The sequence below is a fragment of the Oncorhynchus nerka genome, linkage group LG26 (genome assembly GCF_034236695.1).
Source record: "Oncorhynchus nerka isolate Pitt River linkage group LG26, Oner_Uvic_2.0, whole genome shotgun sequence".
NCBI lineage: Eukaryota > Metazoa > Chordata > Actinopteri > Salmoniformes > Salmonidae > Oncorhynchus > Oncorhynchus nerka.
In genome coordinates, this window is record NC_088421.1 from 25,286,138 (window position 1) to 25,304,871 (window position 18,734).

Below are 18,734 nucleotides of genomic sequence, written 5' to 3' on the forward strand. Positions count from 1 at the left end.
GAACAGAAAATGACAGCCAATGTTCTGTGGTAAGAGCAAGGCCACACCCACTACGCACATCCAATGTTCTGTGGGAAGAGCAAGGCCACACCCACTACGCACAGCCAATGTTCTGTGGTAAGAGCAAGGCCACACCCACTACGCACAGCCAACGTCTGTGTTGGTCAGTCTTGTCCTCAATGTATGTTTGGCGTTCAGAACTGGAATATATGTATGTTTACATACTAGTTCCATTCATCTTACACATAATATCAGACAGTTGGAGGTAAAGAAATGAGAAGCCACTCAGTGTGTGTGTGATACAGTAAAACTAGTATATTTTTTATTTCTATCTGACTGAGAGAACCACAGTCAGTAGTGTTGCTAATTGGCCCCTTGGTCAGTAGCATAATGCCAGGTTCATTAGAGCTATAGATTACAGCTATTCAGCATGTAGCAATCAGGGAAGGTGGATGATCAGCATAGAGTTAGGAGGTTTCCTTAGTGGCGGGGGCCCTCATAGCCCTCAGGAAGAGCATTTTCATGAGGGTTGTGGAAGAGAGAGTGGTTGCCATCACCCCAGGGCCATTTCTGAAAGAGAAAGTTGTTTTCATCATTCAGGATAGATTGGATAAAACTAGACCTATGTTCAGAAAGACATCCCACTACTACTACCAATCCTAACATGTAGATGATGAACTGTGAGTGAAGTTAGTCTGTTGGTTATCAGAGTGCCTCCTGTATCACCTTGGTGCGGATGCGAAGGTGTGAGTAGGCCACAAACTCAGGGGGTTCATGGGAGTGCTGCTGCATCTTCATGTAGGCGTTGGCGATGCAGACGGCCACACCAGGTAGGGCCAACACAAACGACAGGACCTTCCAGGTCCTAGCTGTGGAGTTCAAACCATTTCCGCTAGATCAGACTCAACGGTTCTGTGTGACCCTGAGTTATCAAGGCTTAGGTACATCACAACACCAGCATAACTAAGTAACAGCAGCTCCAAAACACTGATGATCCAGTTCAGATTTCAGTGACTCAGCCTTGGTTCCTTGTCTCAGGCTCTGACATGCAGGACAGAAGCGCATCAATTACAATATGATACATTTGTAAGTCACCTGACAGGCCTAAATACAGCAGAGCACAAACATTTAATGAATGTAAGAGGAAGACTGCCAACTTTCCACAAACCTCTGTTAATGTTAAACCCAGAAGCCCAACTGAACACAAAAGGTGCAGGCAGTAGGGCACAGAGAATATAACACAATATGAGAAGAGTTAAGTACATTACACACACCTGATCCTCCCTCATGGCCTGCGTGTGATGCAGCAGATAATACCCTGCGGGCCACCATCGATGCAGGAGACGCCATTCCTGTGGAGTACAGACAGACAACTCTTAAACCAATGGACAGAGGATAGAACTGGGAATTAGTTTCTATGTTTGTGTAGACAGAGAGGCAGTAGGCTATGTTCAGATGAGTAGATTTATTCCTTTTAGAAAAGTGCTATTATATTTCAAGGTAATTTATTACACCCTATAGACAAGATGAAATCATCCAGGTCCAGGCCCACACGTTATCCATGTTAAAGGTTTATATTGTGGCTCCTCTACCCCAGCAACTTCACATACAGTAAGTAGGTCAAGCTGAAGCTCTCATTAAACCTTCATAGATAAGATACCCCATTAAAATGGCTCACAATACATGTTAACTGACAGTAAATGTCTAACCTAGTCATTTTCAAATGAAGTCAAATACATTTTATAAATATTGGGTTTTAAATACCTAAAAGTAAAGTTTAACAACAGACAGAAGCCACAGGCCTGTTGATATTACTGGTGATCTGAAATGGGAAAGACTTGGGAAGCAAAAATTAAACAAATACCATAAAATCTGTAAAAACTTTCTGTTCTTTATCCAAAAAGTTTAACTCACCTTTAATTTTGTTGGTCAGTCTTTTGTCCCTTTCTCTTTCTGCACCTTTGTGTCTGTTTGTCCTTCAGCCTGTCCTGGACTGAACAGAACTGTGAGACTCCTCCCTGTTGCAACCTGTCCGTCTGCCAAGAAATATCAAGTTTATATTTGGTCAAGTGCAAAAGGCAGGCCGGAAGATCTGTGATAGAGAGGAAGAAGGAATGGGATGGGTGGTTGACATTGTCTGTTGTGTTTTTGTCTCTTTGTAAACTGCACATGAGATTTCCTGCTGTGTAAGTGCTAGGCACTTTTGCACTTGACCAAATATAAACTTGATATTCTAGGAATTTACACTAAAACCGGTTAAAATTAAGATCCTACTAATAGTAGTAGGTCCCAGTTTTGTTCAATCTAATTCTGCGCATGACCACATGCACGTGAGATTGATAGATTACCATGAACGACATCACATGTTGATCAGATGGCGGGAAAGGGTCTGAAGTGGGAAAATAGCGTCTGATGAAGCTTTGAAATAGATGGTCTGTATTTCCTTTATGTTTTTGTTGAAGAGTTCACAAGAAGGCTAATGTGTCAAGCAATTCAGCACGCCTAATTTCATAGGGTTGGCATTTGTAGATAAATGTATTTTCATCAACTATACTTCAGTTACATAGAGAATGGGACGTGTACAATCGGAAGTTGTGAATATGACTGATAGGTGTGTCTGCTAATCATGGTGCAGCTGACCTGTCCTTTTCATTTGCTGAAGTCTGACTTGAATCTGGTCCAGCTGGAACTTGTACAAGTTCAGAAATAGCTCCCACTGTGTGTCACAGGGTAACAGTATGCCCTGATCTGCGGTTAGTCAGTGGCAGTCACAGTGCAGCACCCACACCTCTTCCTAGACAGTGATCGTTCTATACCTACAGACTGCAGCCTGAACTTTGTATTGCTTAATGTTGAGCTATCTCTCTCATAGTTGGGCGGGACGTGTGTGTGTGTGTGTGTGTGTGTGTGTGTGTGTGTGTGTGTGTGTGTGTGTGTGTGTGTGTGTGTGTGTGTGTGTGTGTGTGTGTGTGTGTGTGTGTGTGTGTGTGCGTGTGTGCGTGCGTGCGTGCGTGCGTGCGTGCGTGTGTGCGCGCGTGTGCGCGTGCGCGTGCGTGCATGTCAGATAATAGTGTCCGTGGTGTAGGCCTATCTTATTGAAGCTGACAGAACCATAGGTTTAATGCTGCACATTTGGGTTTGAAATTAAATACTTAATATTGACATTCAAAGACGAGATAGCAAATAGGTCTAGAAGTGTAGTATTACTTCGCTATAGATAATTATCATATCAGAACAGTAGCGGTTCGTGGGTAAGAAAAGCCATATTACAACCTATATTTGTAATAATTGCGTTGTTTGCTCTATAACCTGTTAGTTCATGTGGCCTTGATATATAGACCTAAAGGCTGAGACAATAAGAGGACAAAGTGGCAGAATAAATTCAACTACAGCTTTGTTTCATCGCAAAAGCGACAAGCAACCTCTGTCCAGTGAAGTCCACAAAGCATATTGCATGTAGCAAACAGTTACATGACCTACAGCATGGTCAAGCAAGTTACTGTTTCCAACATTTTCGGACCACTAAACAACTATGGATTTAGAAGCACTGTGAGTTACCGCAAGTCGCAAAGGAAACAGGAGCTCCACTATTCACACCAAATCCAAGTTGGCTTCCCTTTACACTTTTTTTGGTGCGCTAGGAACATTCACATTTGAGCTCACTCAGTTTAGCTCAACGCTGATTGGCTATTATTTTATACTTGTTTCATCATGGGAGATCAAATGCTCGCTGGCTTCCTTTGCATTCAATGCTACAGGTGGCTACAATGTCATACTCTTTTGGAACTACACATACAGTGACAGAGGGGCGCTGTTTCACTTGTTCGGATGCTTTCTCTGGTGAGATACAGTACAGTTGTGCCCAAAAGTTTTGAGAATGACACAAATATTAATTTTCTCAAAGTCTGCTGCCTCAGTGTCTTTAGATATTTTTGTCAGATGTTACTATTGAATACTGAAGTATAATTACAAGCATTTCATACGTGTCAAAGGCTTTTATTGACAATTACATGAAGTTGATGCAAAGAGTCAATATTTGCGGTGTTGACCCTTCTTTTTCAAGAGCTCTGCAATCCGCCCTGGCATGCTGTCAATTAACTTCTGGGCCACATCCTGACTGATGGCAGCATATTCTTGCATAATCAATGCTTGGAGTTTGTCAGAATTTGTGGGGTTTTGTTTGTCCACCCGCCTCTTGAGGATTAACCACACGTTCTCAATGGGATTAAGGTCTGGGGAGTTTCCTGGTCATGGATCCAAAATATCGATGTTTTGTTCCCAAGCCACTTAGTTATCACTTTTACCTTATGGCAAGGTGCTCCGTCATGCTGGAAAAGGCATTGTTCATCACCAAACTGTTCCTGGATGGTTGGGAGAAGTTGCTCTCGGAGGATGTGTTGGTACCATTCTTCATTCATGGCTGTGTTCTTAGGCAAAATTGTGAGTGAGCCCACTCCCTTGGCTGAGAAGCAACCCCACACATGAATGGTCTCAGGATGCTTTACTGTTGGCCTGACACAGGACTGATGGTAGCGCGCTCACCTTGTCTTCTCCGGACAAGCTTTTTTCCAGATGCCCTAAACAATCAGAAAGGGTATTCATCAGAGAAAATGACTTTACCCAAGTCCTCAGCAGTTCAATTCCTGTACCTTTTGCAGAATATCAGTCCCTGATGTTTTTCCTGGAGAGAAGTGGTTTCTTTGCTGCCCTTCTTGACACCAGGCCATCCTCCAAAAATCTTTGCCCCACTTTGCGTGCAGATGCACTCACACCTGCCTGCTGCCATTCCTGAGCAAGCTCTGTACTGGTGGTGCCCCGATCTCGCAGCTGAATCAACTTTAGGAGACGGTCCTGGCACTTGCTGGACTTTCTTGGTGCCCTGAAGCCTTCTTCACAACAAATGAACCGCTCTCCCTGAAGTTCTTGATGATCTGAAAATGGTTGATTTAGGTGCAATCTTACTGGCAGCAATATCCTTGCCTGTGAAGCCCTTTTTGTGCAAATCAATGATGACGGCACATGTTTCCTTGTAGGTAACCATGGTTGACAGAGGAAGAACAATGATTCCCTCCTTTTGAAGCTTCCAGTCTGTTATTCGAACTCAATCAGCATGACTGACGGATCTCCAGCCTTGTCCTCGTCAACACTCACACCTGTGTTAACGAGAGAATCACTGACATGATGTCAGCTGGTCCTTTTGTGGCAGGGCTGAAATGCAGTGGAAATGTTTTTTGGGGGGGATTCAGTTCATTTGTATGGAAAAGAGGGATTTTGCAATTAATTGCAATTGATCTGATCACTCTTCATAACATTCTGGACTATATGCAAATTGCCATCATACAAACTGAGGCAGCAGACTTTGGGAAAATTCATATTTGTGTCATTCTGAAAACTTTTGGCCACGACTGTACATTCAGCCTCTTGTGATTTGAAGGAAAAGGATTAAACACAAAAGATACATTATTTTATGTTTTTTAAATATTTTTTTCTTGGTGAATTTTGTGGGGAAGCCTGGCCTCTCTTGGCATCCATGAATGCACACCACTGATAGTGAACCAACCAACCAACTCAATGTTTTTTTTACAGTCTGGGTACAGTATTTTTACTGACCACCAGATGGGGCATTGTGTGGCTATGGCAGGATATCCAATTGACAAAGACTTTCACCCTCCTGTTTGGTGTTTCTCTGACTTGCCTAGATGCCTATTACTTCTCCCTCAACATCCATATTTAAAATTGAAAAAAATATTTAACCTTTATTTAACCAGGAAGGGCTCATTGAGATTTAAAATCTATTTTTTTTCAAGAGCGCCCTGGCCAAGATAGGCAGCACCAAGTCATTACAAATATTACAGACAAACAACATGAAAAACTACAAGTAATCTAGTAAAAACCATAGAATTCATAAGACTATAACAAAATCAAAAACAGCAAATTAAAATCATTGACAGGTCAGGGAATCAGCCTCAAGATCATTCATCAGTGATTCTAAAATACCAATCGGGACAAGTTCTTCCAGTTTAAAAGTATTTTAGAGAAAATTATGCCTTACTGTATTTTCCCAAATATTTTTGAACCTACTTTCAGTAGGCTATTAGTTCCCTGAAATCAGTTCAACTCCTCTTCAGCCTACAAGACTGTCTTTTTGTGTGTTTGTGATGTGTGTGTAACCTTGTGAGCTTCCTCTGTGTCTGTGTGTGATGTGTGTGTAACCATGTGAGTTTCTTTTGTGTCTGTGTGTGATGTGTGTATCCATGTCCGTTTCGTCTGTGTGGGATGTGTGTAACCATGTGAGTTTCCTCTGTGTCTGTGTGTATATGATATGTGTAACTATGTGAGTTTCCTCTGTGTCTGTGTGTATATGATGTGTGTAACCATGTGAGTTTCCTCTGTGTCTGTGTGTATATGATATGTGTAACCATGTGAGTTTCCTCTGTGTCTGTGTGTGTGATGTGTGTAACCATGTGAGTTTCCTCTGTGTCTGTGTGTATATGATATGTGTAACCATGTGAGTTTCCTCTGTGTCTGTGTGTATATGATGTGTGTAACCATGTGAGTTTCCTCTGTGTCTGTGTGTATATGATGTGTGTAACCATGTGAGTTTCCTCTGTGTCTGTGTGTATATGATGTGTGTAACCATGTGAGTTTCCTCTGTGTCTGTGTGTATATGATGTGTGTAACCATGTGAGTTTCCTCTGTGTCTGTGTGTATATGATGTGTGTAACCATGTGAGTTTCCTCTGTGTCTGTGTGTATATGATGTGTGTAACCATGTGAGTTTCCTCTGTGTCTGTGTGTATATGATGTGTGTAACCATGTGAGTTTCCTCTGTGTCTGTGTGTATATGATGTGTGTAACCATGTGAGTTTCCTCTGTGTCTGTGTGTATATGATGTGTGTAACCATGTGAGTTTCCTCTGTGTCTGTGTGTATATGATGTGTGTAACCATGTGAGTTTCCTCTGTGTCTGTGTGTATATGATGTGTGTAACCATGTGAGTTTCCTCTGTGTCTGTGTGTATATGATGTGTGTAACCATGTGAGTTTCCTCTGTGTCTGTGTGTATATGATGTGTGTAACCATGTGAGCTTCCTCTGTGTCTGTGTGTATATGATGTGTGTAACCATGTGAGTTTCCTCTGTGTCTGTGTGTATATGATGTGTGTAACCATGTGAGTTTCCTCTGTGTCTGTGTGTATATGATGTGTGTAACCATGTGAGTTTCCTCTGTGTCTGTGTGTATATGATGTGTGTAACCATGTGAGTTTCCTCTGTGTCTGTGTGTATATGATGTGTGTAACCATGTGAGTTTCCTCTGTGTCTGTGTGTATATGATGTGTGTAACCATGTGAGTTTCCTCTGTGTCTGTGTGTATATGATGTGTGTAACCATGTGAGTTTCCTCTGTGTCTGTGTGTATATGATGTGTGTAACCATGTGAGTTTCCTCTGTGTCTGTGTGTATATGATGTGTGTAACCATGTGAGTTTCCTCTGTGTCTGTGTGTGAGCCAGCCTGTCCTTTTATAAGTGTGAATCCTTTATTTTCACACTATTTGTTGCGTGTTCCCGTCTCTGAGGAGCTTCCAGCTCCAATGCAAACAGCAGTGAGAGCAAGGCGTGAAGTCAGCCTGTCAGGGTTGGGGTTAGCCAGTCATGCAGGCAAGCAGTCTGGTCGTCTGGCCCTGTGTTATTGTAGGCACATGTTATGTTTTACTGTGCGCGTGCATACGTACTCATCAAGGCTTACATTCACACACACACACACACACACACACACACACACACACACACACACACACACACACACACACACACACACACACACACACACACACACACACACACACACACACACACACACACACACTTGTTTGAATTGTTCACTCAAGCACACAATCAGTCTCACACATTCCCATGTTTCCACTCTTTCCAGCTCTCTCTTACCACAAACACCTGTGTATGTGAACCTGGCACACACCTCTGCGTGGAGACACCTAGACTCAACAAGGTTCAAGTGTACACACACACATACACATGCAAAGCTCGCACACTTTGACTGTATGGTTTCAAAATGCCAAGATAAAGATTGAGATGGCGTGAGCGGTTAGTGCCACCCTGGCATAGCGTTGACAATAAGTTGAGAGCATGTGCCCTGTTAGACGAGTCGAATCAGGCCATGCCAGCTCCAGAGGGGCTCCTGGGTCTGATATAGACCATTTAGTACTCCTGCCCCAATAAAGTCCCTTCACGCTTACACCAGACAAAAATAAATCAACCAAATTCTTTCTAGTTATTTTCTTTCTTTGTCTTGGTTTAGTCACAGAAATGACATGGTCAACCATGGTCACATCCATGTTGTCTGTATCAGATGTATTGTGAGGGGTGATCCATTGTTGTTTAAAGTCCTTTTGCAGTGGTACAGAGTTACATATCCAAACATTACGACATGGGTCTTGAAAACATAGTATACTGAGCATTTGATGAGGGCGCCTCGAACAGCTAGTCCGCCAATTCGTGTCTGTATTTTTTATGACCCTGAACTGAATTTAAACATTGTTCTGCATCACTGTCTGGGACAGTACCAGGGCTCATTTGTATTTTTCACACACTGTCTGGTGGGTAGCAAATGAGGTTGGGACTAGGCAAGTCATGATCAGATGAAGTAGAAACATTTCAAATCAAGACCTGTGACTATTACATCGTTGGAAAGCTTTTCAGCTCTGCCGATTGCACGAAGGGCTTGAATATTTCCTTTAGAGGTTTTGACTGTCGTTCCGTAGGAAGTGAGGGAAGAGGTGAGGGATGGAAGATAAAGAAGCTCTGTAAGGACACACCTTCATGTGAAATTCTATGAAAGTGGAAATTGCAAACAGCATAGACAGGGTAGATATACTGCCTTGGATGTGGAGAGATAGAGATGCAGCGAGAAAGTGAATATTGAGAGTTAGAGGACATGTAGAAACAGCTATCAGGGGAATGAGATGGGCAGTAGAGATGTGAAGATACTGACGCAGAGGGGTCAGCGAGAGGGTGCTTAGGAGTGAGTGTAGAGTGGGAGGGGTCTGGTCAAGACACAGGGCAAAAGGTTCAGAGGTTTAATTCCCTGTGGGGACAGTCAATCTCTCACTATGTTCACTAATGCAAACATGTGCACCCAACAGTTCTGTGTTTACTTATACACTGAACAAAACTATAAACGCAACATGCAACCATTTCAAAGATTTGACAGAGTCAGGTCAAGACTCTGGTGAGGACAACAAGCACGTAGAGGAACTTCCCTGAGACGGTTTCTGACATTTTGTGCAGAAATTCTTTGGTTGTGCAAACACACAGTTTCATCAACTGTTCACATGGCTGGCTGGTCTTAGACCATACCGCAGGTGAAAAAGCCCGGATGTGGAAGTCCTGGACTGGCGTGGTTACACGTAGTTTGTGGTTGCGAGGCCGGTTGGATGTACTGCTAAATTTCTCTCTATGGTAGAGAAATGAACATTAAATTATCTGGCAACAGCTCTGGTGGACATTTCTGCAGTCAGCATGCCAATTGCACACTCCTTCAAAACTTGATACATCTGTTGCATTGTGTTGTGTGACAAAAATGTAAATGTAAATGTAAAACTGCAAATTTTAGAGTGGCCTTTTATTGCCCCCAGCACAAGGTGCACCTGTGTTATGAGCATGCTTTTTAATCAGCTTCTTAATATGCCACACTTGTGAGGTGGATGAATAATTTTGGCAAAGGAGTAATGCTTACTAACAGAGATGTAAACATATTTGTGCACAAAATTTGAGCGAAATAAGGTTTTTGTGCATATAGAACAATTCTGGGGACTTTTAATTCAGCTCATGAAACATGTTACCGACACTACATGTTGCATTTATATTTTTGTTCAGTGTAATTCAACACACAAAATAAGGATAATTCACTACCAGCTGATGCAAAAGGATGCAAGTTTCAAGTTTTATTTGTCACGAGTACAGTGAAATGCTTAACTTGCAAACTCTTCCCAACAGTGCAGTAGTCAATATCAAAATAGTATATACAAAAACCATGAGAAATAAAAAGGAAATAAAAATGCATAGAGTTGCTAAAGCATAGACACGTATCCATCAGACCATCTCACTATGTTTTCTAAGTGGCTGGACAGAGACCCTGCCTGTCTGTTTTGGTGGGGTAACCCTGGCTGTAGACACTAAAACAAACCTTTAATACTGAGAATACACCATCAATATTGTCACTGTCTGACTCAGTCAGCAGGGGATTTGGAATGGAGACGGAGACGGGGAGCGATGTGAGGGCTTTATAGTGGAATCTTCCATATGCCGTCACTGAGAGTCAACAGGGAAATGGAGGTGTCTGTGGACAGAAAGGCAGTTAAGTGTCTATTGTATGATCTTTCTTTCACATTGAGTGAATTCATCTGACAGAGCTTGATAATCTTGATTAGCAAGACTAAAATTCAATGATGGTCTTAAAATCCAGTATGGTGGACTTCAATTCGGTATTCGGTTATTGTAACCAGTGGTTAAATAGCTGGGAAACAGTGAGTTCTACCATCATTTGACTGATTGGACTGATCATTTTATGGATATGTAGGGGCTGAAAAGTGTTCATTATGAGATGATTTTAGCATGCCAAGTTGCCAACAGACTCATCTAAATGCAACAGTATATAGGCTAACCCCCTTGGCCCTTGTCTCAATATGTAATGGATTACCACTGGGCACAAACTGGTTGAATCAATGTTGTTTAAACATAGTTTGTCAACTTATTGTGACGTGGAATCTAAGTGGAAATATATGGATTTGTTGTTTTTATGTCATTATGGTAACCAAATTTCAACATAGGCAAACCTTGTATGAAATATGTTGAATTTGTACCATTAAAAAAACGTAATTTTCAACGTTACAGTGTTCATACCCCTTGACTTATTCCACATTTTGTTGTGTTACAGCCTTTTTACTACACACAATACCCCATAATGACAAAGTGAAAACATGCTTTGAGGAAGTTTTGAAAATATATTGAAAAATGAATTACAGGAATATCACATTTACGTAACTGTTTATGTAGAGCAACTTTGGCAGCGATTACAGCTTTGAGTCTTTCTGGGTAAGTCTCTGAGAGTGTACCACACCTGGATTGTGCAACATTTGCCCATTATTATTTCAAAATTCTTTAAGCTCTGTCAAATTGGTTATTGATCATTGCTAGACAACCATTTTCAGGTCTTGCTATAGATTTTCAGATAGATTTCAGACAGAACTGTAACTCGGCCACTCAGAAACATTCACTGTCTTCTTGGTAAGCAACCCCAGTGTTAATTTGGCCTTGTGTTTTTGGTTATTGTCCTGCTGAAAGGAGAGTTCATCTTCCAGTGTCTGGTGGAAAGCAGCATGAACCAGGTTTTCCTGTAGGATTTTGCCTGTGCTTAGCACCATTTTGTTTATTTTTTTTAATCCTAAAAAACTCCCCAGTCCTTATCGATTACAAGCATACCCATAACATGATGCAGCTACCACTATGCTTGAAAATATGGAGAGTGGTACTCAGTGATGTGTTGTGTGGGATTTGCCTCAAAACAAAACCATTTGTATTCAGGACAAAAAGTTAATTGCTTTGCCACATTTTTAAAAGTATTACTTGAGTGCCTTGTTGCAAACAGGATGCAGATTTTGGAATATTTGTTTTCTGTACAGGTTTCCTTATTTTCACTATGTAATTTAGGATATTATTGTGGAGTAACTACAATGTTGTTGATCCATCCTCCGTTTTCTCCTATTACAGCCATTAAACTCTGTAACGTTTTTTTTTAAATCACCTTTGATCTCACATAGAAATTCCTGAGCAGTTCCCTTCCTGTCCTACAACTGAGTTAAGAAGGATGCCTGTATCTTTATAGTGACAAAGGGATATTCAATGTCTGCTTTTTTACCAATAGGTGCCCTTCTTTGTGAGGCATTGGGAAATCTCCTTCATCTTAGTGGTTGAATCTGTTTGAAATTCACTGCTCGACTGATAATTGTACTGATAATTGTTTGTGTGAGGAACAGAGATGAGGTAGTCATTCAAAAATCCTGTTAAACACTATTATTGCTCACAGAGTGAATCCACTTATTGTGTGACTTGTTAAGCAGATTTTTACTCCTGAACTTATTTAGGCTTGCCATAACAAAGGGGTTGAATACCTATTGACTCAATACTTTTCAGCTGTTCATTTTTAATACATTTGGGACAATTTCGAAAAACATAATTCCCCTTTTATATATGGGGTATTATGTGTAGGCCAGTGACAAAACATCTCAATATGATACATTTTAAATTCAGGCGGTAACACAACAAAATGTAGAAAAAGACAAGGGGTATGAATACTTTCTGAAGGAACTGTCAGAAAAACAAAACAATAGGCTCGGCAGCACCTCCTACTGGAGATTTGATCCATTTACAGTTAGTCTTTGGTCTCCCATCACAAGGTTTTAAGTAAGCCCTACTTAGCCACGAAATGTGTCACCAACTGTTAGCAATGTGCTATCATAAGAATTATTGTTAAGAGATCTCCACTTAAAATCGAAAATATATTCTGTGTCACTATCGAAGTCATTCCAAAGTGTAGGTTTAACAGAGCAAATGAAATGTGACCATACTTTATCAATCATTAATGATGCTATTTAGGCCTGCAAAGTAATCAACAGCAATTGTTTCAATTCAACTCATAATAAAAAATAAAAAATACAATAGGCCTATGGTTTCAATTTCTGGTTGATTTAAAATGTAATGATATTTAGTTATATTGAATTGTGTCTGGTTGTCAACGCAACCAAATATCAACATTTGAAGGATATCCAAATGTCTCCTGCTCAACCAAAAATGAAATTGAAAGAATAGGACTAAATGAAATCAAACTTTATTTAAAGTGCATTTAAAGTTTGATTTGATTTTGTTCTATTCTATAACTTTCATTTGTGGTTGAGATGGAGACGTGAATCCAACATATCAATTATTAATTTGTAGACAAACTGTAATTAAAGCCAGACTGAGTCAGTTGCACAAATGGAACTATCCAATCAGAAGAGAAATCTCCTTACAATATTATTTGTGTTGACAACCAAACACAATTCAATATCACTTTTGAAATCCAATACATAGCCTATTAACTTAGCCCAAGTTAGCAAATGATATGTTGGATTCATGTCTTCAACTAAAAGTAAAAGAATGGGATAAGCCAGTAGCTCAGGTGGAACTACACAAGCAGTACATACGTATCCTTTAAATGTTGATATTTGGTTGTGTTGTCAACCAAATGTACTTTTGTAATTTCTTAAATAGCCTAAACAAATGTAACATTCAACCTTAAAATTAGTAATAGATCCATGGCCACATTTTGAGTTTACTGTAACTATATATTTCTTCTTATGTAATCATATAGAGTGCATGATCAACATAGCCTGCGTAGGTCATCGCAGGTCTGTGGAGATCTTCACAATTGCTGTCATAATCTGTGCAGAATCTCAAACGACACTGATCACTTGCACCATGTAATTTTAATGTAATCTCAACTGCAATCCAGGTCATGTGGTTGTGCTATTAGATGAAACACAGTGATATCACATTCCCCTGTTGTATAAATAGATATCTGACATTTGAACTTTGCTGTGCTTTTAAATTATTGAAAGTGCAGTGATCGACATTTGGGTGACGACTAAACCAAAACTCAGACATTGTTTTTCCATGGGAATTTGGTTGTGCTTTTAGACGTTTGAAAGCATAGTAATAACACAATGCAAATGCAACTAACTTTTGTCTGTCTTTTTGAGTGGGTGAATATAGGTTGTAACCTCATTGGTCAATGTCTCAACCAAATATGACCCAATTATCCATGTTGAAATGACGTAGTGTGCCCAGTGGGTTATCTCAGTCTGAATAAGAGGCAGTAATTATTACAGTGTTAATGGAGCTGTCCATTACTGCGTGCCTGGCCTATGGGGCAGGAAACTGTAGATCACCCAACTGGGCCGGCAGCTAGTCTCTTGGCCATTCTCTCTCACTGAGAGCTTGGCAGAGTCATGATGTTTTGACAGGCCAGCCCGTCTGTATGTGACCCTCTCCCTCTCCTGTCTGTTTCATCAGTCTGGATTCTATATGACTGTTTAAACAGCCCCACTCACCCCTCCTCCTCCTGGCACCCCTCCTCCTGGCACCCCTCTGCTCCTGCTGCCCCCGGCCTGCATTTCTTTAAGCTAATTTCCTGCAATTCTTAGAATTTCTCCGTGGAGCCGAGATGCATTTGGGCAGTTTCAAAGTACATTTCCTGCATTTCTACACATTTTGCCATGGAGTTGAAAGATATAGATGCAGTTTTTTAAGCAATTTTACCACAGGAGGTTGGTGGCACCTTAATTGGGGAGGACAGCCTCATGGTAATGGCTGGAGCGTAATGAGTGGAATGGTATCAAATACATATAACACATGGTTTCCATGTATTTGATGCCATTCCATTTGCTGCGTTCCAACCATTATGTGCCATCCTCCCCTCAGCAGCCTCCACAGGATTATACATATTCTGCCATGTAGCTGAGAGAACATTTAGCAGTTTAAAGATACATTCCTGCAATTCTATGCATTTTGCCATGGCTGGTTCTTTTTCTAAAATGTATTAACAACATCAATACTGTTAAATGCATTGTTTTGGGATTTTTCTATTCCCCTGAATGTTTCGCTTTTATATTGGTGATTGTTAGTTCTCAAAGATTATATAATAAAAACATATATAGGTCTATTCTTTTTTTCTACATATTTGGGATATTTGGTTTCAGTTGTTTGAGTTTACACTGAAATAAATAAATAAATACATTTTTTACAGAGGGTTCTACATGGAACTCAAAAGGTTTCTATGGGGACAGCCGAAGAACCTGTTTGGAACCTTTTTTTTCTAAGAGTATAGGTAATAGCGCAGCTCATGTTGGATTCCATACTCCCCCTGTCCATATCCCTGCTGCTGGTCAGCTTTTTGTCTTTGATTTGTGTGTCCTGGAGGATCCAGCTCGGCAACCTGAGTCGTGTATCTACACAAAAGCTTCCCTTGCATCTCTCTGTTCCGCCACTGTTGTCAAGGTTTTTATATCCATTGCTACTGCAGTGATTGATTTTGACTGCAAATATTGACTGTTTGAGTTGTCCATCTGTGAGAGGATGCATGGTGGTCTGTCAGAGGGATATTTTATTGCAAACAGATTTGTCATCAGACACAACCACCACCTGTTGGTTCAGCCACATCCTCTGGTATGTCCGTTGCACCTGCACAGCTAGGGAGGTGAGCATGCTTTTCAGACCTTTCTGTGGTTCTTTGTGTTCTCTTAACTCAGTTTTGATATGCTACACAGAGTTGAACACTAATATTGAGAACCCCCAGGTGTGGCCAGAGCAACTTACGAGACTGAAGCAGCATGATGCCCGAAGAGCATAAAACCACGTAGGCCGAACACTCTGGAACCTCAGGGCTAAACTGCGGTAAGCAATTAAAAAAATACATGACAAATAATTATGTCATGTGTCCAGCACCATATTTGTCTGGGTTTGAAACATGTGTCTGAAGAGATGGGTTATTGATATTCAGAGGATGAATGAGGCCCTGGGACAGATGTAGTGGGCACAGGTTTATCTCAGACAGACACACACACTAATAATGGCATTTACCTCAATCCTAAGAGATGAAAAACATGATTGCAAATCATTTGAATGCACACACCTACGCACAGGCATGTGAGAACCTGTCAGAAACGAAGAATTGACTGATTGTTATGTATGTATGCCAGTGCTGCGGTGGCACACTGTCTTACGACGTCTCAGTGTGTGTGCTTGCATCAGTGTAGGTGCATGCATTCATCGTGTGTTTTGTTTGCAGGAACTACCTGTTCAGCCCCCTCCTCCTTACAAACTATGAGGTTGTCTCTATGGTATGGTGTGTTTTTCCTGTCTCTGTTTCAGTCTGTGTGTTCAGTGAGGCACGGTATTTTCAGTTTGACTGACCACACATAAATAGGCGTCCAGATGTCCGTCCACACATTGCATAGCCTGTTCTTCTCACTTCCTCAAAGAGCCAACACTGTCTATACCACCTCTTTCTGCCCTCTCTCTTCCCTCTTTCTGCTTCTTTCTTCCCTCTTTCTTCCCACTTTCTTCCCTCTTTCTGCTTCTTTCTTCCCTCTTTCTGCTTCTCTTTCTTCCCTCTTTCTGCTTCTTTCTTCCCTCTTTCTGCTTCTTTCTTCCCTCTTTCTGCTTCTTTCTTCCCTCTTTCTGCTTCTTTCTTCCCTCTTTCTGCCTCTTTCTTCCCTCTTTCTGCTTCTGTTTCTTCCCTCTTTCTGCTTATTTCTTCCCTCTTTCTGCCTCTCTTTCTTCCCTATTTCTGCCTCTCTTCCCTCTTTCTTCCCTCTCTCTTCCCTCTTTCTGCCTCTCTTTCTTCCCTCTTTCTTCCTACTTTCTTCCTTCTTTCTGCCTCTCTTTCCTCTTCTCTGTCTCTTTCTTCCTTCTTTCTTTCCTATTTCGTCTCCCTTCCCTATTTATTCTCTCTTTCTGCCTCTCTTCCCTCTTTCTTCCCTCATTCTGCCTCTCTCTTTCTTCCCTCTTTCTTCCCTCTTTCTTCCCCCTCTTCCCTATTTCTTCCCTCATTCTGCCTCTTTCTTCCCTCTTTCTTCCCTCTTTCTTCCCCCTCTTCCCTATTTCTTGCCTCTTTCTGCCTCTCTCTTCCCTCTTTCTTCCCCCTCTTCTCTCTTTCTGCCTCTCTTCCCTCTTTCTTCCCCCTCTTCCCTCTTTCTGCCTCTCTTCCCTCTTTCTTCCCCCTCTTCCCTCTTTCTTCCCCCTCTTCCCTATTTCTTCCCTCATTCTGCCTCTCTCTTCCCTCTTTCTTCCCCCTCTTCTCTCTTTCTGCCTCTCTTCCCTCTTTCTTCCCCCTCTTCCCTCTTTCTTCCCCCTCTTCCCCATTTCTTCCCTCATTCTGCCTCTCTCTTTCTTCCCTCTCTTTCTACTCTCTTTCTTCCCTCTTTCTGCCTCTCTTTTCTCTGAAAATAACCAGTGTTCTTTGGATCCTCTCATCAATGTGGGGCGGCAGGGTAGCCTAGTGGTTAGAGTGTTGGACTAGCAACCGAAATCCCCAAGCTTACGAGGTACAAATCTGTTGTTCTGCCCCTGAACAGGCAGTTAACCCACTGTTCCTAGGCCGTCATTGAAAATAAGAATTTGTTCTTAACTGACTTGCCTAGTTAAATAAAGGTCAAATTAAAAACAATAATAAAAAACTGTATTGTGTTGACATTAATTGTGCAGTGCACTGACCACACAGAAGCTGTGGGTTTGGACAATGTCTTCAAAAAGATCCCCATGATTGAAATGACCAGAAAATATACATGCAAAGGTCAAACGTGGGTGAGGAGTAATTTGAATCATTTATGTCTAAGAAGTTAGGGTTTCTATTCAGAGCACCACTATGAGAAACAATATGCAGGTGTGCTTTCAGTTCTATACAATCATGAAAATAACCAGAGTTCTTTGAATTCCACTCGTTAAATTATTGTATATTGTGTAAGGTTTTGGATATCAGCGTGGTGCCATATAGACTATTTTAATGTTTTATAACCTCATATATTCGGCAGTCATGGAGGTGTAGGTGGACAGTGTGTGTTAGTGGTAGCAGCCCTCACACAGCACAGTGGAAGTGTAGAAGACAGTAGATCATGTGTGAGTAAATGAGGCACCACAATCCCATGGATGGACCAATGCCTCTTGTTTACGAACTGAGGTGAAAACTAAGAGTACAAACAGTGTAATAAAAGGTTTTAGACAGGTTATTTTGAAGGAACATTTTTACAACGTCTCACTGTAGAATAATTATGGAAAAATCCCTTTTCATCTTTTAAGAGAGGAGGTGGCATTGAGGAATATTTCAACCTGGTTGCACAGGTTTCCACATTAAACATTTATACCAACATGCTTTTCACTGAGCCTTACAGTGCCTGGCAGAAACAAACTACTCTACAATGATGTCATATTTATCCTGCAATTTACTGGGACTTTTTCTGGGCTGTTTGTGTACATTTCAGACATTCTGTTTGCGTGTTCTCATTCTTTTCCCTTTCCTTAATTTTTTAGGAGGTCTACAGTCACACATGTTTAGTAAAAACAAGACGGTCATTAATTAACCTAATGGGTCTTGTTTGGAACACCTGACTGTGAAAGCTCTCTCTACCACTCTTCATCATCATCTCTCTTCCCAGAGCAACAGCCCTATCCATTTATATTACACCTGTCAGTAGACTGGAATGTTGTGCATAGAGGTTTTGTGTTAGTTTGCCCGAGTATGTTTTCTACATATATATGTATTCCCGTGTGGCACAGCAGTGGTGTAAAAAGTACCCAATTGTCATACTTGAGTAAAAGTAAAGATAGTTTCATAGAAAGTGACTGAAGTAAAAGTGAGTCACCCAGTAAAATACTACTTGAGTAAAAGTCTCAAAGTGTTTGGTTTTAAATATACTTAAGTATCAAAAGTAAATGTGATTGCTCAAATATATTTAAGTCTCAAAAGGAAAAGTATAACTCTTTTAAAATTCCTTATGTAAAACAAACCAGACTGCACCATTTTCTAAGATTTGTTTAATTGACGGATAGCCAGGGGCACGATCCAACACTCAGACACAATTTACAAATGAAGGATGTATTTAGTGAGTCCTCCAGATCAGAGGCAGT

The 18,734-nt window shown here is 41.0% G+C and overlaps 1 protein-coding gene across 3 annotated transcripts; it reads right to left on the bottom strand.

Annotated features, from left to right (window-relative positions):
* Positions 1–291: 291 nt before the first annotated feature.
* LOC115110759 (cytochrome c oxidase subunit 6A, mitochondrial-like) lies at positions 292–2,031 on the bottom strand. 3 transcript variants are annotated; one of them, XM_029636647.2, is made up of 5 exons: positions 1,915–2,031; positions 1,765–1,822; positions 1,275–1,352; positions 727–869; positions 292–570 (listed from the first exon to the last, which is right to left on the bottom strand). In XM_029636647.2, the coding sequence occupies exons 3-5, from the start codon at positions 1,348–1,350 to the stop codon at positions 481–483; spliced, it is 309 nt and encodes a 102-aa protein (XP_029492507.1). In that variant the 5' UTR covers positions 1,351–1,352; positions 1,765–1,822; positions 1,915–2,031; the 3' UTR covers positions 292–480. The 3 variants fall into 3 exon arrangements, with proteins under 3 accessions (XP_029492507.1, XP_029492506.1, XP_029492505.1); XM_029636646.2 differs by having other exon boundaries at positions 1,765–1,837; positions 1,915–2,022; XM_029636645.2 differs by lacking the exon at positions 1,765–1,822 and having other exon boundaries at positions 1,915–2,023.
* Positions 2,032–18,734: the final 16,703 nt, after the last annotated feature.

Excerpts from the sequence above, each read along its gene's own strand:
- LOC115110759 (XM_029636647.2), bottom strand. The coding sequence starts at position 1,350 with ATGGCGTCTCCTGCATCGATGGTGGCCCGCAGGGTATTATCTGCTGCA. Across the intron at positions 870-1,274 it reads AGGCCATGAGGGAGGATCAG|CTAGGACCTGGAAGGTCCTG; the intron begins GTGTGTGTAATG and ends TGAACTCCACAG. Across the intron at positions 571-726 it reads ACCTTCGCATCCGCACCAAG|AAATGGCCCTGGGGTGATGG; the intron begins GTGATACAGGAG and ends TTTCTCTTTCAG.